This window comes from Serinus canaria, chromosome Z (assembly GCF_022539315.1).
Source record: "Serinus canaria isolate serCan28SL12 chromosome Z, serCan2020, whole genome shotgun sequence".
NCBI lineage: Eukaryota > Metazoa > Chordata > Aves > Passeriformes > Fringillidae > Serinus > Serinus canaria.
This window is the reverse complement of record NC_066343.1, coordinates 54,302,352-54,324,811: the sequence shown is the minus strand read 5'-3', so window position 1 is coordinate 54,324,811 and position 22,460 is coordinate 54,302,352. Positions and strand designations below refer to the sequence as shown.

At 42.2% G+C, this 22,460-nt stretch overlaps 2 protein-coding genes across 6 annotated transcripts in view; one reads left to right on the top strand and one right to left on the bottom strand.

Moving 5' to 3' along the window:
• MAST4 (microtubule associated serine/threonine kinase family member 4) overlaps nt 1-11,301 on the top strand; it is a 279,028-nt gene extending 267,727 nt beyond the window's left edge. For all 5 annotated transcript variants that reach the window (XM_030236869.2, XM_050986530.1, XM_050986531.1 and 2 more), the window contains 4 exons: nt 801-923; nt 3,226-3,362; nt 3,998-4,179; nt 5,023-11,301. In XM_030236869.2, coding sequence (XP_030092729.2) covers nt 801-923; nt 3,226-3,362; nt 3,998-4,179; nt 5,023-8,903 — 4,323 coding nt within the window. In that variant the 3' untranslated portion in view covers nt 8,904-11,301. The remainder of the gene's footprint in view (nt 1-800; nt 924-3,225; nt 3,363-3,997; nt 4,180-5,022) is intronic.
• A 4,947-nt stretch (nt 11,302-16,248) lies between these two features.
• Nucleotides 16,249-22,460, bottom strand: part of CD180 (CD180 molecule) — a 73,010-nt gene continuing 66,798 nt past the window's right edge. The window contains 9 exon segments of the mRNA XM_050987365.1: nt 16,249-16,385; nt 16,388-16,883; nt 16,886-16,967; nt 16,969-17,743; nt 17,746-17,837; nt 17,839-17,964; nt 18,632-18,674; nt 18,677-18,732; nt 18,734-18,795. Of these exon segments, the coding sequence (XP_050843322.1) occupies nt 16,249-16,385; nt 16,388-16,883; nt 16,886-16,967; nt 16,969-17,743; nt 17,746-17,837; nt 17,839-17,964; nt 18,632-18,674; nt 18,677-18,732; nt 18,734-18,795 (1,869 nt within the window).

Sequence of the window (22,460 nt, the reverse complement as noted above, 5' to 3'; positions counted from 1 at the left end):
AGACCTGTTAATCCAGCAAGAACATTGAATCTGGAGAACTGGATACATTTGGTGGATAGTTGAATAAATTTTTAAAAATTACTTCTTGCTCGTAGTGTAACATCACACCAGTGAAAGGAAGGGGAAAAATGGTACATTGCAGAAAAAGTTAAACCTTGGGGTTTTTTAAAGTATTGTAAGTTTGTTGTTCAGCTCTGTTTCCATTGTAGTCTTCAGTATTGTCTTCATGACTTAAAATACTCATTTAAAAATATAATAAATTATTTAAACAACCTTTGAAATATTTTTCAATTCAGTTTGTTTTGGTCCTTTGTCACTTTTGTGCTGCACCAGCCCCTCTAATGGGAAGCCTGGTGAATTTGAACCAAACAGAAACAATCCTTAACCATATGGTGGAGTTAATTTTTGTTGTGATTAGAGTACTGCATGTGACCTTCGTCTTAATTACATAGTGTTTCTCATTTTCAGATGATAAAAATCTTCACTTAATTATGAAATTTTTTAGTGGGTAGTGAACCATCCCTTCTTACCATGCATGAAAGCTCCGTTTTACAGAGCTTACTTAATACCCATAGCAACCAGCAGTTTTTCAGTGATCTTTGAAACCATTCCAGGCCCCATATAAAGTTTGAGTAAATAGGGGATACTCGTATGAAGTTGAAGTAAGTAGGGGATGGTGAAAGAGCTGAAGGTAGTTTTCTTCTTTTCTTCCTTTATATAACTTAGTATCTGTAAGTTTCTTCATGGCCAACTGGTTTGGGGTTCATTTTGTGTATATTCTCTTCCTCTCTCTTTTTCAGAATGTGGAAGAAGGAAGTGCAGCTTACCAAGCAGGTTTAAAAGCTGGAGACCTGATTACTCATATCAATGGAGAGCCAGTGCATGGTCTTGTTCATACAGAAGTCATTGAATTGTTGTTAAAGGTAATTTGGACAGCTGGGATACTAAAGTAATTGCTGTTTTCACCAATGATGGTGGGGTTATGTTGGTTTTCTTGAGATTAGTTACTAGATTTTATTGTTCTTAGAAGAATAAACTCTAAGCTGCTCTTGCCATAGATCTGGAGATGGGCCAATAACTTTCCTATATCATGCTATGGTTTTAGTTTCTCTGCCATAGACTAGCACTGTTGCGGAGATAGCTGAAGTAAATTCAAGGCAATGACACAAAGATGTCTCTGTCTCTGAAAAAAATTGACCTTTTCAAGCATGTTATCGAATGCCTGCATCTTCCTCAGATAATTCAGGCTTTTGAAAATGATGATACCTCTCATTTTTCTTCTTTAAAAGTGAAATCAGTGAGGAAAAGTAAGCACAAAGAATATTAAATATTTCCTTGCCTGCTATACAAGAGGTTGCCTTTCATATTAGGGCCCAAAAGGTTTTTGTCTCATGTATTCCCGGGCATGTCTGACAGACCTTCTTCATTTAATGAAATTCTCGCCTTGCAGCTGGACTTCCATGAATAATCTGTCACATTTTTCTCTTGTGGAGTTTTCTGAAGTCTGTCCTATTGGAAAGGCATAGTTTTTCCATGGAAACAAATAAACCACCAAACAAAAAGAAAAAAAAAACCTTTTCTTTTCACTGTAGCTCATCATATCTCATTTATCATGTAATCTTTCCAATGTAAGCTAATGCTGGATGTCAGAATTACTTTGGACAGCTGTATATTTCCTTCCCATATTATTAACAATTTATGGTGTTATGTGCAGAGCTCAAAATGAGAAGTCAGTTTCAAAAGAAGTCCAAAAAAAGCACTGAAAAGCAGTGAGGTGATGGGAAAATAGAAGAAGCTAAAGAAAGATGAAAAATACACTTTTTCTTCAGTCTTTATTTTATTTCTCTGAAACCAGGAGGAACTTCCAAGTTTTCCAATTCTGAAGAAATATGTAAGAGAAAGTTCTGTGACTTAAGGCAATCAGCTATGCTCTCATTGTCTATGTCAGATACAGAAAAAGAAACATGACAACCCTGCTCACTACTGAAATGCAAAACAAGAGATCATTGTTTATCCATAACTTAGTTTGTTAGGCTGTATCATAAATTAATTTGGGCTGTTGCAATTTCTTCAAAAGAAAATTCACTGTAGGGGTATAAAGTGCTGAGCAGGAGATTTTTAAAACATAAAATTAGCAGGTGTCCTGGTTTAGGACAAATTAGGGGAAATCTCCGAAAGGGAGTCCCCTAAAAACAAACCTCCAACCACCCCTCCCCCAATACCGGGTTTGGGAAGGAATTCCTCGGAGGAGCAAAGTGGAAAATAAAACCTATTTAATAACAAGTAACAAAGGAACACTCCCCAACACAAGAAAAGGAAAAAAACCAGGCAGTGTTGTGGAGGGTGCTGAGTGTCTCTTGCAGACTCCAGGGGGTCCTGGACGTCCCAGGTCAGGTCCAGAGCCGGTACGGTATCTTCAGGGGAGGGTAAGAAAGAGGGAAGAAAAAAAAAGCACAAAAAGCAAGCAAGCAAAAGCAGCAGCAGCCAGCAAGCTAAGCAGCAGCAGCCAGCCAGCAAAAGCAAAAGCCAAGGTGCCCGGTCACCCTCACCACCCCCCCCCCCCACCACCCCGCCGCTGCAAGATGGCCGGGGGGGTGGGGGGAAGAAAGGCACACATGCCAGACATAAGGCACGATATTGGGATAAAGGCTGTCACCCCACGACAGCAGGAAATACTTTTTTTTCTTTTTTTTTTTTAGTCATCTCTTTGTGCAATCAGTGCTGAAAAGCTTAGGTTAATCATATACTTGTTAATCCTTTTGAACAAGATAAAAATGTGGTTTGGGATTGCCGATGAAGATTTCAATTTTCTCCTCTGTTTCATCATTGTAACAGTTGGTATCTTGAGATGGGAGTGGACCACTGTGCAGTCACAGCTGTTCTTTGTGGGAAAAGCAGGTTTTCCTGTAGAAGCTTCTATCTTGAAGTTTTCAGTCTTGGTTAATCCTTGGTGCCCTCCTGTCTAGCTGCAATTATTGGAATTACTCCTTGTCTTGGAGCTTGAATGGAAGAAGTTGGGAAATATGGCAGACTTTGAGGACTTCCCAACCCTCATTTACTAACTATGCATTGCAATGTCTGCATTGGGTTCCCTGCAGAAACACCTCTTATTCTGGAGTTGATTCTCATTGCATTTGCATTCATGGTGTAGATTTGATATAAGGCAAGGTTGTCTTGTGTTGCTCGTATTACTCACACTTAAGGCATCTTCTTTCATTTTGGCAGAGTGGCAACAAAGTCTCAGTAATGACAACTCCTTTTGAAAACACTTCCATCAAGACAGGACCTGCCAGGCGGAACAGCTACAGGAGCCGAATGGTTAGGCGCAGTAAGAAGACCAAGAAGAAGGAGAGTTTAGAGAGGTGAGCAGTCCTTTGCTTTCACAGTGAAGGCATTTCTTTGTGTGTGTGTCTGTACATAACAATAAATTTAAAATATGAAGTGAATACAGTTTTTTCTCATATTCTATATTTCTACCTTCTCTCTGAGATTGTGGCCTTCCAAATCTTGTTTTGCCTAAACTAGATCAGCTAAAATAACCTCTAAAAATAGTGAATAACTGAGGTTGCATCTTAATTTGTCTTAACTACATAATTTTGCAATTGTTTAATTAAACTTCTTATTGCTAGTGCTTATCAGTGTTTTTAATATGATACATTCATGTGTATTTTATAAATATATTGCTAGTACCTTATAGATATTTCTTCAGTTTTGATAGGTTGCTAAATTTAGAAAATAAAGATTTATGCTCATAAGGACATAGATGTTCTTCTGAAATATAGTAAATTTTAGTATGAATAAAATTAGTTACAGTGTCTGTCCTACCTGTTAGTGAATCAGGATGTTTTCTAAACTTCCTAGTCTGCAGTATGGTTTGCTTTCATGTAAAGATAGATTCACTATTCTCACAGTTTCAACTTGCAAGAATTTTTCCTGTGGTAATAGTATCTTCTGTGCACCATAACTTATGATTAATGCTGTGTTTTTCTCACACAAGGAGAAGATCTCTCTTTAAAAAGCTGGCAAAGCAACCCTCACCTCTTCTTCATACAAGCAGAAGCTTTTCCTGCCTGAACCGATCACTTTCTTCAGGGGAGAGCTTGCCTGGGTCTCCAACCCACAGCTTATCTCCTAGATCTCCTACCCCAAGCTACCGTTCTACTCCTGATTTTCCATCAGGTGGGTGTGAAGCAGTGGAGAGCAGAGGAAAAGGTCTGAAAGAGTACTGCACATTTTTTGAGCCCTCACAGATCTGATATACTCTCCTAAGAGCAGTCAGCTCTGACAAGCATAATCACAGAAAAACTGTTTTCTGTCTGGAAAAGGGAAACAGATTCCTAATGCAAAACAAAAGGTGTTTTTATGATACAGAAGCACCTAAAAAGCAATTGTCTCTTAAATTTGCCCTAGTTTAAAGCTCAGTCCAGTAGCTGAAAGTTGAATAATAAAAACTCCCAATTTGATGCAAAAGAGAGAATTTTGCCTAAGAGAGGCTACATGATAAAAGAGTGAAACTGAGATAAAAGTTGCTACATAATAGAACTAGGATGGCACTCACGAATGCAGATTTATTGCTGAAAAGATTAGCTGAGTGCTAAAATATACATCTCTCTGACTCCTAAAGGCCTGCCCCTTTTTTCCTCTTTAACTTCTGTCTCAATTGTAGTGTGCACTGGAGTTGACTGCTATTGTACAATCCCTTGGCAAAGGTGAATTATCTGGAAAGCCTTGATCATTGCTTTGAAGTGTCAAAAAGCATTAGTTATTCTATTTAAGTAAAAGCAAGAGATAACTTAAAGGGGATGATGGAAGAGAGAGAAAGGGAGAAACAGCATATGTAATTGGAATTATCTAGGTTTTGCAGCCTAAAACCTTTTCCACTTAAAACCTTGCAGATTTTGGAATACTGTAGCAGGAGACAGCATAGGGCTTTTTTTCTACTTCTCACTGAACATTTAGACAAGATAGAAAAAGTCTTGCTAATCTTATATTTGTTTGCTTGGTTTTTTGTTCTTTTTGTAGGTACTAACTCTTCCCAGAGTAGCTCCCCTAGTTCCAGTGCTCCCAATTCTCCAGCTGGTTCAGGGCACATAAGACCCAGCACTCTTCATGGCTTGGGTCCTAAGCTTGGTGGGCAAAGATACAGATCAGGAAGGCGCAAATCAGCTGGCAGCATTCCCCTTTCTCCTCTGGCACGGACACCTTCTCCGACACCCCAGCCAACATCTCCTCAGCGATCTCCATCGCCGTTGCTGGGACATTCGATTGGAAATACAAAAATAGCTCAGACTTTTCCTAGCAAAATGCACTCACCTCCAACTATTGTGAGGCATATTGTCAGGCCAAAGAGTGCAGAGCCACCAAGATCTCCACTGTTGAAGAGAGTCCAGTCTGAAGAGAAACTTGCACCCTCTTATGGCAGTGATAAAAAACACTTATGTTCACGAAAACACAGTCTGGAAGTGACCCAGGAAGAAGTGAATAGAGAATTGTCTCAAAGAGAAGTAACTCTTCAGAGCTTGGAGGAGAATGTTTGTGATGTGCCATCACTCACACGAGTCAGGCCTGCAGAGCAGGGCTGCTTGAAACGACCCATCTCCCGAAAATTAGGTAGACAAGAATCCATTGATGAGCTAGACAGAGAGAAGCTGAAGGTCAAGGTAGTTATGAAAAAGCAAGATTTTGCTGAAAAAGCAAATGCTGCTATACATGAACCTAGCAGTGAACCAGAAAATCCCAGTACCTTAAGACTGGAAGAAAGAGACAAAAAAGCATTCCAGAGGGTATTAGAAAGATCAAACCAGCTTGAAACGAAAATTTTTACTGTGGAGACCCAGTCAGCTGGTGGCATACTCAAAGACACCCTTCAAAAGAATGCAAACTTGAGATCAAATGATGGAATTGCTTTAGATGGACAGATGTTGTGTCATGGGCTTCCCCCTAATGAACTCAGTCATATTTCTTATGACTCGAAAAGAATTTCCCCTTCATGTACCCTCCAAGATGTGCTACCTCAGTACTCTGACAAGATACTTAATGGAAAGGGAGAAAACACAGATAAAATTGTACCAACAAAAGAATTTGTCAAATTTGAAAGATTAGATGGTAAACTTGCAAATATTGATTATCTCAGAAAGAAAATGTCTATTGAAGAAAAAGATGAGAGTGTGTGTCCAGGACTAAAACCTAAGATGACATCTAATGTTCATGAATGCCTTCAACTTAGTGCAGGCAGACCTGTAAACATACAGCAGGACTCCACTGCAGTTGCAGATGGTAGAGCATTTATTGGCAGCGCGCATGCTCCTCAGATGAACTCAGTTTCTTTTGTTCCTCTCAAGACCTTGAGTGGCCGAGCAGACATGAGTGTGGAAAAATCAGCCCTTATTTCTTCTGAAGCTCCTGTCAGAAAAAGTCCTTCAGAATATAAACTTGATGGGAGGTCTGTTTCCTGTCTGAAGCCAATAGAAGGTACGCTGGACATTGCATTACTTTCTGGGCCACAGGCTTTGAAGACTGAACTGCCTTTGTGTGTGCTGCCAGAAGGACTGAGCACCAGCAGTGATGGGGGATCTCCTAAACCCACAGTGCCACAAGGCAGTAGTGGAAAGGCAGAAATGGTCTCTCAGAAAGAGCAGTTGTTAAGCTACCCAAAATCTGGCAAAGTCAGCATAGCAGAGCCTCAGGTTCTACAAGTTGGCAAGAGTTGTCCAAATCCACCACTCATCTCTGTGGCTACAGAAGCAGTGACAGAGAAAAAGGTTTCTAGTCCGGCCACTAAAGGCAGTATTTCTGTTGTTGAAGCTGTTCAGAAGAAAGATACCTCCCCTTCAAAACAAAAAGACCATTCAATGGAGGTAAAGTCTTGTATTGCTCAAAGCCAGAGTTTTAAATCTACTCAAACATATTCCAAACCTGCTGCTGGCCAAAGCACTCCTGAAAAAGCTGTAGGAAAAGAGAAGCAAATACAGAAAGAGTTGCCTGTCAAACAGCCAGTATCCCAGAGAGGTTGTGAACCCATCCCTGCAAAGGTGGAAGTGATCAGAGAGTCATCTCTGAAGGTTTCTGTCTCAGATGTCCTGATAACAACCTGTTCCAAGAGCAATGAAAAAAATTGTGCTGATTTTGCCATTCCTCCTGAGATGCAAGGAAAAACACAGTCAGCTGGCCCCAAGACACAACCTAAGGATGGCAGAGAATCACTGAAACAGTTAGGTAAAGATGACAGCAGTGTTTCTAAAAGTTTTGTGGAAAGGGAAATAACCAAGCAGAAAGCTGAGTCTAAGAAAGTTGTCACAGAGACAAAAAGTGACGCTTTTCCATCCAAATGGCCTGTGCAACCCTCAAGAGATTGTGATCATAAAACTGAGAAGTCTGCACCAGTTTCTTCTGTGCAGAAGGACAGTGCTAAAGATATGGGAAAGAAAGATCAGAAATCACTCACTGATACAAGGCTTCATGCTAGTGAGAGAGAGCAGTCCAGCCAAGTTCCTCGGCAGCAACTTAACACTTCAGGCTCCCCTGCTGTGAAAGAGGCAGTAAGCAGACACAGCACTATAGAAGTTCATGGAGGCATTCAAGAACACTCAAAGCCTGCTGCCACCTGTGTGGAAAGCAGCAGTAATAAACCCAGGCCAGCCTCTGATACAAGTTCCTCCAAGTCTAAGTCCTTGGATAAACAGATACTGTCACAAAAACCATGTGCTCCAACCCTAAAAGAAAAAGAAGTTGTTACTCAGTTGTCTGCCAGCTCCCGGAAGGATGGAAAGCATGCCAGTAAAAGTGTCCTAGATCACCCTCCTCCTGCTCCAGGCTCTTCAAGAAGAATGAACATTGAACATGTGCAGGCTGAAAGGCCTGTAGGTTTGGACCATGGCTCAGTCACCACCCTCCAAATGAGCAGCACAGCCCCTGACACCAAACCCAAATCCTCTGCTGTGGGCCCACTACCAGCAGGCCCAGAGAGTTCTAAGCAGATGCAGAAGCAAGAAGCAGCAGGCTTGGGGGAATCTGCTGATCAAAAGCAACTTCGTTTCAGTGAAAAACAAACCACTGCTCCAAAGTTTTCCACTGTGAAAGACTGTCTCTCACTGAACAGAGAGGCAGAGAGGAGTCCTAGTAATGAGATGATCGCTGCAGACAAAAGACCTGAAGGAAAAATATGCACTGACGCACTTTACATTCAGCTTGACAGTGGCAAAGTGGAGCCTACCCTTTGTCTCACAGCCTGTGATGTCAGAGGGAAAGGAGCAGAAAAGGCAACCACAAGTAGCAAAATCTCCCAAGATATAAAAGGGAAGGGACAAGTTAATCAGAAACAGCCAGAGGATGCAAACAAGCAGACTGCAATAAAACATCTGCCGGCTGCCAGTGGGCAAAGTTCTTGTCGTGTGGCTGCAACACTGGGAAAGCCACTGACGTGTTCATCCAGTTTCTCTGAATGTAGGCAGGAAGTATCTGTTTCATCTGCTTCAGCCAAAAGTGAAGCATCTTCAGCAAAGGTTAAACCAGGCTCATCAGAGCTTCCTGCAACTTGCAAGGAACTAAGTAAGAAAAGCACCTCTTCCACAGGGAGCAGTAAGGCAGAAATGACTAAGAGTGTTTCACTGATGGCCTTGCTCAGTGCCACTATTGTAGCAGAAGCCCACCACCCTGCTTCAAACCTTGGGGGGAAACCGGGAAATCAAGAAAAGCCTCTTTTCGTTAACACTGTGGATGTAAAGGGAAAAGATACTATTCTGACTCAGCAGTCTGCTTCAAGGAAACAGAATGTAGGTAAAGATTTACCTAGGTCAGCAGCCACACCTGACCGCCCTAACGCACTTTCAGATGACAAAGACTCAGCTCGGCAGCGTCGAGGAAAGGAAGTTTCACGGAGCAGTGCTCACAAAAAAACGTGCTAACTCTTAAGACCTGGCAAGTGTTTATTCAACACTAGCTGAAACAATTTCAATATGTTGTACTGCCTTTAAACCAGCACTGTGTCGTGTCTTTGTGCGGCAAAGCTTTCATGTCACTGAAGAAACAATACAAGGGGATATGTAAAGAGAGGACTTTTTTTCAAAATGCCTTTCCAATTGTAACCGGTAAAACTGTTACCACATAGTATTTGTACAAAAATACTTTACAGCCTAGAGCTGTTGAAAATACTTCTTCTGTAAATACTTAGCAATGTGTTTGGGGTTTGAATGTAGCATATATACCTTGCTGCTGGTTGCGTTGTTTACTCTTTCCCTTTTTAAGATAGTTGCTTTGCCAGTATTTGCCATACTCGAATATGAAACCAAATTACTAAAATTCAGAGCTGGCATGGACATGCACAAGCATTGGTCTGACTGGGAATAAAATCAACAGGCCACATTTTTACTAACTAAAAATCCTAGATAGAGGCTAAAAATACTAGTACAGAATAATACAGTGACCTATTGTGAGTTTTTACTTGTATTTTTAATAATCTGATTTTGATAGTACTGTACTTGGCTGACTGCTTCACCAGATCTAACAAAAGAAGTAACTGCATCTCCCTCCTGCACAAAGTCTGAGTAGAGCAGATGTCCTTAAAACAATGAGAAGACCACTTCATTATCAGGGCATCCCAGCAAGAGTTGTGTTCTCTGGTGAAATGATGGTTCTTGTCTTGTCTGTTGGGATTGTATCGTGTGACTTTCACCTCAGACAAGGCTGAAATTCAGAAGCACAGGCCATGTGCTTAGTTTTTTGCTGCAATCCTCTCGAGTTCCTTGAGCTTTTTTAAATTCAGGCCCTTACAGTGTGAGGCTCAAGTATAAGCACATGACTGGTAGTACTAGTATGTTCATCCCTGTTCTTAATACATTTAGAGGATAAGTATTATGGCATATAGGTCTGTTTAATTAGTGTCATACAGCTGGTAGCTGTATTCTATTTTATGACAAGTAAGGTAAAAAGGAAAAATACACTTTGGTATCATATGCTCAGAAAAGTTTAGGCTATCTGACACATTTTCATACATAGCTGGGGCCTTATGTTGTAGACCTAACTTGCTGTTTTTAGCAAGTAATCCTCGGTTTCATATTCATTTTGAAATGCATTGAGTAGCTCCATACATTTCATAACATAATCTTTTTATTTGTATGCAAAAAAACTTCAATACTGTAATTATAAAAGAAGCATTTTTTAACAAAGGAACTTGTTGGAGCTATTTGGTGCTAGAATGTTACTGTCTTTTTACTTTTGCTAAGCCTTATTTAAATTTTGTATACAGTGGAATGTGTGCTTTGATCATTTTTGTGTGGAGCATTTAGCTTGTTTTGAAGGGATGAAAGGTAAAATTTGAAACATGTACAGAAGCACTACGAAATACCCTTGCAGGCGCATGGGTTTTAATAATTGGGGATCAATAGAATGGTTGTTTTGCTTATTTCTGTTTTCTCTAGCCACAGTAGAGCTAGGCCCCTACATTTTTGACCAGTGCTTATGGTTTGTCTTTCTGTCTCAAAAGCTAGAAAATTTTTTGTAAAAGCACAGTGTAATCTTGACTTGGAGACTTGAGTGACAACAGACAGTGTGCAGAATTCATTTCCCTCTGCTGAAAATTTTACTACACTGATTTGTTGAGTTGGATTACAGCAAACCTTTAAGGAAAATCCAGTATCACAAACAACTCCTGATTTTACATGTGGCACTAGAACATTAATACTGCCTTTGATGCATTCAGAAAGGAGCTAGTAAGCAGTGGATAATCATTTTTGAGAAGTCTTAAAAATAAAATGGTCTTGACATTTACAGTTCATCTGTGCTTAATACAAATGAATGCTAATGCACTTCAAAATAACATTTCTGTCTGGGAGATACTTCCTAGTTTACAGTCTCTGCATTTTTCAGCTATCCTCTTGTTTCTTTTAAAACCCATCTAGCTTTTGTTTACAGTATACCTTTATGAATATTTTGTATTATCACTGACAAATAAGTTCTTTGCATTTTGGAAGTGTAACAGTGCATAAGCTTGTGTTTATGTAGTAACTGTTTGTTGGTGTTTACCTTATAAGTGAGCTGTTAGAGGTCCTCCTGCCTGTGTTCTTCTTGGTCAGTCTTAATGTGATTATAAATCTGATGTGTTCTTTCGTAGACTTCCTGCAGTAGATTTCTCAGCTTACAAAAAAATTTAAAAGTTAAAAAAAAATCGTTAGGGTCTGTGCAATAAAGTGTTTGCAGTCTTATTTTCTCTGAGAAACTCCTTATGGATGTCATAATTGTTATATATTGAACACAGTTATTTATACTTATGCAGTTGCATAAAATTGAAATAAAAATTCAGCATGAAATTGTTGTGTTGGCATTTTTTCTTGAACTGCTTTCACTGCAGTAATGTAAGGCACATCTCTGCTGTACTCAGAGGCTGGCAGTTTTGGTGTTTTTTGGGGTCAGCTCAAAAAAAAGACGTGCTGGTGGAGGGTTTTGCATGAGGAGGTGCACTCTGGTCTGGGGACAGAGGAGGTGTACATGGCTGAGTATCTCATCTCAGGACATGTCTGGATCCTCTGCTCCACTGTTGGGAGCACTATTATGGGAGCAGTATATATTAAAGTACATACCTCTTAACTTTTCCACTGCTCCTAACTTGACAGAGCTGCCCAGCAGTTGGGAATTTTATTCACATTTTATTATTGCATTGTTCACATTTTATTATTGCATTGTTTTCTCTTCATTTTTCCTCCGTACAGCACTAAGTGCAGCAGTGTTACAGCATCACTTTTGCTGCTTTTCTCTCTGAAACATACAGGTGAAGGGAAGTTGCAGTTCACCCCCCTCTTTTCCAGTTTGCTGCAGCCCAACAGAAGGCAGGTGGTCTTGAAAATGCGGTGTGCTGACGGGGTGCTGGGTTGAGGAGAGAAGAGCAGGATGCAGCAGCTGAGGGAAGGCAAATGACAAGAGTTGAGGGGTTGACTGTCTCGTGCCTCTGCCAGCTGTGCTATGCATGACTGTGAACAGCATAGTTGTCTCTGTCAGGAGAGGCACAGCATCCTGCCTGCTCAGTGAGCCCCCAGAGTGCTGCGGGCCAGAGGAAAGGGGGGGTGGTGTGTGGAGTTTGTGTTAAGGGGGAAGCTGGGAGAGATGGGTTATCACTGTTATATCTGGCATGGCCTGTCATCTTTTTCACCTTGCCTGGGATAGTAATGCTTCCATGGTCTGAAGGGGAATGTGAGCTCCCTTCTTCAGCACTGAACTCTCAGTTTGCTGAACCCCCTTAGGCCCCTTATTGTAGTGTTTGATAGCCTGCAAGACTTCACAGCGACATCCAGCTTGATTTGGATCAAAACTGAGAGGGCAGACCAGAGGGAAAAGATCGCAGGACAGGAAGATACTAGAGGGTATATGGATGTATGTCCCATTGCCTGCCTTGAGCTAGCAACAGTTTTTCTATCCATTGACTGTATCTGTAATATAGTAGTTAATTAGAAATGACCAGATCAATCATTCTGCGATTCCTACACTGAGTTCATTCAATGCACCTGCCAAGGGTGCATTTGAATGAACTCAGTGTAGGAATCGCAGAATGGTTTGGGCTGGAAGGGACCTTAAAGTTCCAACCACCATGGACAGGAAGCAATGCTAAAGGTTATAGTTCAAAAGGGGAAATTTGGGAGCATCAGGAGGAGCTGAGAGGACTGCAGAGTAAGAAGACAGTTACAGTAGTTGTGTTCTAGAACACATCAAGCCCTAAGAAATGCATATCTGAAGGGGAAGAGGATGTCCAAGGGATTTGGTAGGGAAAAAAGTCTTCTGCTACCAGGGTAAAAGAATTCCTAATTCTAATTTGTTTGATATGGGAGGTATAGTATAGATTGTTTGGAAAGGGACTTCACCTGTTCTTTTTCCAGGTACAGATAAGACCAGTGAATGAGAGTGAGCTCTTAAAAGATGCTCCATTGACATCAGGGTGCGTATTTTGAAATTAACATATGTAGAAATTGGCCCACTTAACCATTTTGTTCAGAGTAAAATGCCCCTTCAAAAATTGACTTGCGTCTTACTGAGGGACCTTGATTAAGCACAGTTTAGGAAATAACTTGGCTCTGAGTTTTGGGTTGTCCTGGTGAAATAAAGCTAAGTGCTTTCCAGTCTGTGAAATAATGAAGATGTGCTCAAGTTCCTTCTCTTTGCAAATAGTGGTAAATTCTGTGTTGTGGTATTGAGTTGTACTGTGACTTTCAGGGATGTGTAGTCCAGGAGCTAGGGTGGTGACAAGCTAAATTTTGTTAGGCACCATTCACCTCAGACAGTTCTCTTGTTCTCTCTGTGTGCTTGCTTCATAGCCATATTTGGAAAAAATAAGAGATAAAAGGCATGACTGAAAGCCAGAAGACATCACATCAGAGCTTGACTAGGTACACAATTCTGTAAGAAAAAATCTATTGCCTCTTTCCATGTATATCCTTACTAAGTAATCCCACAAGATTAAATCTTTGAATTTAACAGTCTTTATATGTAATCTAGGACATTTTAGTGTATTACATCCGGAGATAAATTTTCCTTTAGAATAGTCAGTCCCTGTATTTAGGGTTTGTGTGTTCTGAAATATACAGCATATGCTGTTCAGCATTGTTTGCACAGTGTCTTATAAATCACATTTTTTCAGGCAAACAGAACAGAAAAAAGTGGGCCGTAAAGAAAAGTGCAGAATTAGAACACCTGAAGATATGGTAATCTAAAACAAGTTTGGGGGGGGCAAGGGATAGATTGCAAGAAAGCCTTAATACTCCGTGTGCAAATATACATGGCACAGGAAACACATTCTGCCTTCTCAAACATTTGAGTTTTAACAGTAAGTGTACACCTGAGTCTGCACCATGACACAGGATAGCACTTCAGAAACTAGTGGTGGTTAAATCCTGTCGTGGTCTCTCCAAACAGAAGGCATTTCAGAATACCTTCCAGCACAACATGCAGTTTTCCCTCAAGTCATGACTATAGGTGGATCTCCCATAGTTAAATTTTCTTTTTGTGCCCCTGGAGTGTGTTTTGCTTCCTTTTGATGCCAGTATTTGTCTTAACACCTTCCTGAACCAGCCATTTCAAGAGAGAAATAAGTCTCTTCGGTGGAACACGCTCTGGCAGTCGTGCTGGATTTTTAAGATACTGGAGGTTGCACATTTAACCAACTGGATTTGCAGAGTGAGAGGAAAATACACCTTGAACCTTGGGCTGAGTTCAGGAATGTTCCTGCCTTGCTCCCAAAGTCAAGTCAGGGTGTGCTTAGCACAGGCAGCGTGGTCTGCTCAGGGGCAGTTCTGTGGTGTAGCTGAGTCCTTGCAGAAGGGCAGGCAGCCCATGCAGCTTCATGTTGGGCAGCTGGACTACAGGGCCTGCACATGGGATCAGTAGGAGTCTTCAGCAGCCATGGGAACAGGGAACAGGGACCAGCAGTACACAGAGGCAACATTTGAGTATGATAAATCTGGGAGTGTTTGTAGGCAACTGGAGAGGAGCAGCGAAGACCTCTCCCTGGGTACCCTTGGGCAGTGCACAGCTATGAAGGCAGGAGGAGGAGAAACTGGGGGATAGAGCAGTAATGCATGTGATGCAAAGGCATCTAAAAGCTGCAAACATGCATATTGCATGAGTCTGATCTGCTAACAGGTAGTAAAAGGGGCATATTTCAAATGAGAGGTTATTTCTTACTGGAGAAGATCAGTCAGGGGCTTTTGTCAGCAGTATCATCAGAAATGAGCAAAAACTCTCTAGTCCAGCAGGAATCTTTGAAGTTTTAGCTAGTCAGCACGTTAGAGAGGAAAATGTTGAGGAAATGCCTTTGGACAGCAGCTGAAGCTGAATGTGGAGTCCTGCACGGGAAGTGTTGGCAGAGAGTTGGCCTTCCACATCTCAGAGAGAAACGGCAGCTCCAGCCTAGCACAGCCTCCCCATGGTGCATGCTCCAGGAGACAGGAAGGTTGTACCACCAGCAAAGTTGTGTCTACCCATCTGGGTAAGCCTGTTATAGAAATGGTAAGTAAACATAAATGACTTTATGGTGGAACGGGGCAGATGAGTAGGCCCAGCAAGTTCCCATTAGATCTTTGGTCCAATGCACATACTCTGCCTTGCTCTGGGTTTATTCCCATGTGATAGCAGAGAAAACAATTTGGCTTTATATAAGTAATAAATCTTTATTCCTGCCTAGCTGTTGTATATCAATTGAAGCAGGGATCATTGTCTCTGAATTCACACCAGAAGCAACACGAAGTAGCTGCTGACACCAGGAGCATGTGTAGGATGAGGCTGTCCAGTGCACTGCCCCCTTTGTGGCCTCTGGTTTCTCTCCTGGGCTGTGGCTGAAAGGAACAGTCCACTCCAGCCTGGGAAAGGAATGGCTCATACCTGTCAGCATGGAGGGGCTTTGCCCTGTGCAAGCAAACAGAGTGTTGGACCAACAGATTAGACCCACAAATCTACAGTTTTATGGTGAAAGATCATTCTGTCTTTACTTACTGTGGAGTTTAGAAAAGAGCATAGGAGCAGGGCCTGCCTCAGGCTGAAAGATGGATAGACAGAATTTCAATGGCCAGGAATACTCTAAGGATCAAAAGTATTTTAAAGAAAAATTTTTTAAAAAATCACAGAGGTGATACATGCTGTTTCTGCCAGTCCTGCAGGCATGTCTTACATAACTATAAATCTGTCTGCTCTTCACAGGTAGTGGTTGTTTTGTTGTTTTGTGGTTTGTTGTTGTTGTTTTGGTTTTTGTTTTGTTTTGTTTTGTTTTTTGCAGAGTGGGGTCCACTACTGCCAGCTCTTATAAAATATTGATTTTCAAGGGTATTTGATAGAGGGTGGAATTTGGTTGGGGATTTTGGTTGGTTTATTTGTTGTTGTTTTGGTTTTTTGGTTTTTTTTTTTTTTTGGTTGGTTGGTTGAGTTTTGGTTGGGATATTTATTTGGGGTTTTTTTCTTCTTTTTGGGGAGTGGTGGTGGTTAGGTTTTCTTTTTTTAAAGAGAAGGAAATTTGTATTTTGGCTGTTGGATTTTCCAAGTACAACAGGGCTACCACTGAGTTGAACTGGGACCTCTCTATAAGATAAGTAACTAATTTTCAAGATTCAGGTCATAATTTATTTATTCTAATTTTTCATTATTTTTCTAAAAATTTTAATACAGGTAGAGAGGATATTACAAAAGTCAAGAAAATACATGTCACAAATAAAACCAAGCTGAGGTGTCGTTCAGCTTAATAAAGTTGCTGCAGGTATTTTCTGTGTCCCCATCCTAGACTCACAGTTGCTGGTAATTTTGCTTGAAATAGTGAACACCCCAAATGAAGATGGCACTACAGGATAAAACAGCCAGGACAACTGCAATGATTCCTGACGTATCCTTCCCACAGGAGCGTGAGATGGTGGCCAGCTGAACCCAGCTAGAAGTTTGGGTTCAGAGCACCTTGTTCCTTCAGGGTCTTCAGCTGTATCCAGATGTTGCTTGTAGTAGGTGATTAAATCAATCTTAGAGCAGGAGCAGTCCAGAAGGTTGTAGCTCAAATTGATTATAAAGCGGCCATCTCGGGGCACTAGCTGGACACCTGGTACAATGTGCATTCTGTAATGGACACAAGACAGATTGATACTCTTGAGATTTGAAAATGCATCTGTGCTAAATGCAGTAAATTTGTTGTAATTCAGATCAACGTGCTGTAACTTCCTGAGGTTGTGAAACACTTGGTTACCTATTGATGTTAGTTTGCAGGATGGTAATACTAGCACCCCTGAACTGGATAGTTGTTGGAACAGTTTGTCCTTTGGCATGATCCCCAAATCAAAGTTATTTTGACTAAGGTCCAAGAACATGAGGTTTTTCAAGCCTTTAAAGACATGCTGAGTGCTAATATTAATGTGAGATGAAGAAAGACCATCTCTAGCACTTGCTAGAGATGGAGATTTTGGAAAGGGCTCTCTAAGGTGTTGATACAGAGAGGAGTGAAGGGTAAGTCCAGCAGCTAGGCTAGCACTGTCCTAAATGAGCATTTCCTGGAGATGGAGGTGTGTGTTGTGGCTCAGATTCAGGTAACAAAGTCTGCTCAAAGCTCTCAGCACTTTGCTAGAGCATCAGAACTTTCAAAGTGACTGACTTAAATCTAGATATTGAAGCTTTGCCAGTTTTTCTGAATAGCCAGAGCCTGGCTGCAGCCCCTGTGAGTTACCCTTGATGTGGAGGCAGGTGAGGGAGGCAAAGGCAGCAGAGCTGGTGTTGCAGAGCTGCTCAAAGCAGTTTGCACTGAGAACCACCTCCTCTAGCAAGCTCATGCCACTGATGCCAGGGGGCAGTGCATGGATGTGGGGCTGGGTTAGGTTCAGCTTTTGGAGCCTAGTTAAGCTCTGAAATGTGTCAGCATTTAGATTTCTAAGGTGCCGTAAGTGCAGATAGAGATCCTTGACAGAGATACTACAGAGGCCTTGTAAAATATCTGAGCTTACGTAGGGCTCCTTTCCCACACCATAAAATATTCCCAGCCAAAAGGGCTGAGCTGTGGAGTTCTGTATTCCCACCAGGGCTCCAGGGATGTCAGCACAGCCCACTAAGTCCAAACTGTAGAAATATGACTGAAAAGATCCAGGTTCAATGTATGTAATGTCATTGCCTTTAAGGATGAGAGTTACATTGCTGGTCTTCTGTGGAGCTTGGACATCTTCTGCTGTGATTGCTTGTATGTTGTTCATTAGAAAATTGAGTGTTTTGAGGTTTCGCGTGGGAAAGCTGGAAGGAAGCTGCAGCAGATGTGGATGCTGCCCAAGATGAAGATACCTAAGCTGCCAAGATTTGTCATTGGAATAAAGCACATACTTGTTATTCCTGTCTGTGTTAAGATGCTCCAGGGAATGTGGGCCAGCAAATGCTGTGACAGACAGAAACATGAGCAGGTTTCTGGTCGGAATTACTGTTTTCAGCTGCCTGTTTCCAGGAAAGGCACCATCACACACCCAGCTGATCTGACACCTTGAGAAAACAATAGAAAACTGCATTAGTGGCCTGTCTCACAAACTCTCCTGGTAATGTGATTGCACAAAACTGCACCTCATATCTGTTGAACTCCATTATCTGTTGCCCTCACCAGGGTAAAAGTGTCTCTTTCACTGATGCTTGCCTGGTACTTTAAAGTTCACATTTAATTACAGGGTTCTGCTGAGAAGAAAAACCTGTCCTGAAATGATGAGTATGAGGAGGCATTTCAGAGAGTCAGGAGACATGAAGTGTTTAATGTCTAACTTAATAGGAAAATCTCTTTTGCTGTATAAAAAGCCAGCCACTTCCAAGAGCCAAACATGTCTTTCTCCAGTTTTTAGGGAACAATAGAAAAAACTAATGAAAATCTACTATGGTGACTTTGCTGTCACTACTGTCTTAGAAGTGGTAATATCTGGAAAATGCATATTTCATCCACTGGACTGTAAATGATTGTCCTTAGAAGAGAAGCTGAGATATTGCCCAAGTGGATTGATCTCTGCTTAGCAAAAAAATTCACCAGCTGTCTGAAGCTGCTGGTAGTGGTTTCCCTGTGAAGGCAGGAAGATGCTGCTGTGGTGTGCTCCAGAAATCTCTGTCTCTGACAGGGACAGGGGGTTCACAATTGTGATGAGCAGAAGTGAGGATTCTCCTTCCATACCTTGTTATGTCCAAGCAGAGAAGAGAATTCAGGTCAGAGAAATTGAATTCTGGAGGGAAGGGACCACATTGAAACTGAAATTGAGGACTTTTGTTGTGACAAATAGTCATAGGAACCTCTCTCATTCCTAAACTTTCCCACGCATAGCTTTTATTTTCTGTAATCTGTGGAAAATACACAGTGAATTTGAAAGAGTTATGTACTGTGAATATAAATAGGAAAACACAGCATTTGGAAAATCCATCTCCCCCTCCACCCAAACTAGCATAACCCGCAAAATAACCCAAAGAAAATTGTGAATTATTTAAAATGCAGCAGTCAAAACCCTAGGAAGCCTCAGCACAGGCTTGCAACGCATAGCCCTGGGGTTTGGGGGAGTGTGTTTTTAAAAAGAATGCCTTGAATCTCTCTTGTATTAATTTGAAGTGTCTCTTTGGCACTGCTTTCTTATCAAAGTTAGCACGTATGAGGATTGCTTACTCTTCTGGATTAATTATTAATCCTTAAAAAAGGATCCCCACAAGGTAGTTTTAAATTGTGAATGTCATGAGTCTTGTAACGAAACTTACTCTAAAACAAGTCTTAAGTAAACCTTACAGAGAGGAAGTAGAAAAGAGCAGGTCTGGAAAATGTTTCTAGAAGGAATGTGGCCAAATTTACCTGGATATTAATTCAGTTACACACTGGAGTGAGGAGACAGCAGGAATGTTTAGCTCAGACTATACAAAGATCATGCCTGATATGCTAAGTCCTTAATATGTCTACAAAGGCTTTTCAGTTTTATCTGAAAATAAATCCATCTATTAAACAGAGAATAGAACTCTGTGGATACCAGAGAAATTCACTGAGCATGCTTGACCTGCCTTTGCCTGCTGATTACATGAAAGTCAGCCAGACCCAGGTTACTGCCCCCCTGAAATGGCCTGCCACGCTGTTGAGGCATGGGAATGCTCATAGCATTGCACTTGTCCCAGCTGCCAACTGCAACGGGGAGCACAGGAACAGCCAGTGCAGCACCAGCCTCCTCCACTCCCCTCCTGAAGGACAGAGGCATGTCCTGTCCTGGGGGGTCCCAGGGCCAGCCTAAGAGGGGTACCCATGGCCGTGTAGGACCTGCAGCTCTGGCAATTCCCTGCCTCATAGCCATGCAGATGTTGATCTTGTGGGGAAACAAACACATGTATGGCACAGCTGGCCAATATGAGCACTTTAATTTGACACAAAGCTAGTGTGCTAGTGGAAGAAAGCAGGGCAGCAGTTGTGTGTCCAGAGCAGAACGTGCTGGAGCCATGACGTGGGGAGGACAGTGCAGGTGTGTGCCCTGTGGGTGGGAGCACGTGGTCTGATGGGGTTTGTTGAGGTGCACGTGTGTGGGCCCTGGGAAGCAGTGCATGGAGCTCAGGTCTTTCTGCTGGCACAGCTGTGAGTATTTGAGACTAAACCACGTCTCTGCCTGTCTCTGGCTTAGAAGAGGCAGGTGGGCTGTGCCTGCACACAGCAGCCTCAGGAGAAAGGGAAGAGCAGCAGTGTTTGTTGCAAACTACAGTCTGGGTTTGGTGAACATTGTCTTCCTTTCCTTTAAGCACAAATCCTGTAACTGAAGGGTGCCAGGGAGTGTTGGGGAAGCAATGTGGACCTCCACTGCTGCAGACAGTGCAGCCTGGCAGGTAGGGGCAGAAAGATGTCAGCAGCAGTGTGGTGGAGTAGAAGGAAGTGGAGAGGGGCTGTCACAGCAAAATTCCCCATCTGGGTGGGGAGCACAGCTCCTCTATTGTCCAGCTCCCTCTGGCATGCTGGATCCCAGCTGGAGTTCAGTGCCAGGCAGACAGCACGCAGGGACAGCACCAGCAAGGAGGGATAAGCCAGTGCTGCCCTCGGCTGAGCCCCCCACGTGTAGATGTTTGGCATGACCCGGGGGCAGAAAGCCAGCCCAGTACCTGCTGTGATAACACTGGTGATAGCACACGGACTTGGGGACAGCCTTAAAACACTGATATGGTGTCAGTACCTACAAAACTGACAAAATACAGACCTAGAAAAGGTGGTGCTTTCAATACTGGTAAGCAAAGGAGAAGCTATGGAGGTGACTGCTGCCACGTGTAGTTTAGACAGATAAAAATAGTTTAACTGTTGCTGTAAATGAGAAGAGTGCCTATGTTTTGCCATTCAAATAAAACAGTGAGTAAGTAAGCTCTCTTCATATGCTTCAGGCGTGGAGTGGCTCTCCCAGTGAACTGAGGAGAATCTATCCCAAGAGGGATCCTGTTGTGCAACTCTAGTGCTCAGAGATTTGTAGATTTAATTCATTGAGGAATTTGCTATTAGCCCCAGGTGTGCATTTCATAGGGCTGCCTTTCCCTGAATCAAAAGCCTTGCCTTTTTTTTCTGTTGTCTCCAACTTGGAATAGAAAAAAAATAGATAAAAGAAAAAAAGAGAAGAAAAGCAAAGATAAAAGAAAGCATTAAGGATAAGAAAAGCTTATTGGGTCAGTCTTTTCTTCTGTCCCTGGAAAAGCACTTTCTTACTATTCTCATGTGGTATTGCACACCAACCAAATAGCAAATAGAGATATTATCATATCCCCCCTGTGTACAAATTCCTGTATGAGGAGCACAGTACAGGAGGTAAAATCCTTATACCTCTCCTCTGTCAATCTCTCATACCTGTTAAACACCCCTGGGAAATTGACCACCCTTCAAGCTCTCTGTGGCATGAAGTACAGTGCTGTTTTGAGGGGCTACCAAAGTCCCCATCCGTGGTGGGAGAGCGTGTGAGGGTGCCCTGATGCACAGGTGTGAGGAGGTGGAGGGACAGTGGCTGATGTCCCTAAGCATATACCGAGTCATCTGTCTTATTCCTCTGATAAAGACCTCCCGAATCCCCTAAGATAAATCTTGTGGGAACTGGAAACTTTCAGCAGGTAAGTGTTTACCCCCGATGTCTGCAGCCCATCACCGAGCGGGATGGTGGCTGTCACTCCCCGCCCTGTGCGTCGCCTCTGCGGTGCTGGGTGTTCTGCAGCTGGCACAGGTGGGCACTGTGAAAATCAGCAGATGTAAATCACACAACTGCACATTGTGCAGAGAGGTGGGTTGCTGCTCTGGATGATCTCGTGCTGTCTTCTCTGAACGAAAGTGAGGCTGAGCAGAGGGTCAGACAAACCAGCAGAGTTGGCTGGAAAGCAAGTGCTCATGCTGAACTCACTGTGAGCAAAACAGTAGTGTCGGAGTGAAACAGGAACTTGCCTGTTTTAAATATAGTCAGGTTACTGTGCACTGATGCTTTTCTGAGATTTTTAAAAAGTGGAAACTGAGGAAAATTGGTCTTCATGTTCATGTGGACTGGTATGTCTCTGTCACAGGATAGTGCACATGAGGTAGTAGCACACAACTAAAGGAGAATTTCATGTAATGGGAAATTTAAGTTGAACAAAATTTGATTCATCATTTAGGAAAGGCACAAAATCTTGTAAACCAGCTGACAGTCAGAATTCTTCTTTGGGGGCTGATGGCAGTGGTGGACTTGGCTGGATTAGCTTTATAGTGGGCTCAATGATCTTACAGATCTTTTCCAGCCTAAACCATTCTACGACTCTAAGATCCCTGCCTACACTTTTGCAAAATGCATTGTGTTGCTGATGCACAACTACTGCAGTACAAACAGTAAAGCTAGAAAGCAACACTTTAATCTGAAAATTAACACTGTTCCTTTTGTATTTAGGTTACAGAGAATGATCACTTTTTTGAAGGGGGACAATATTTCTAACCATCTCCAAGATGAGTGCGTGTCTGCCAGCTGCAGGCAGGAGGGGATCTGGTGCCAGCCAGC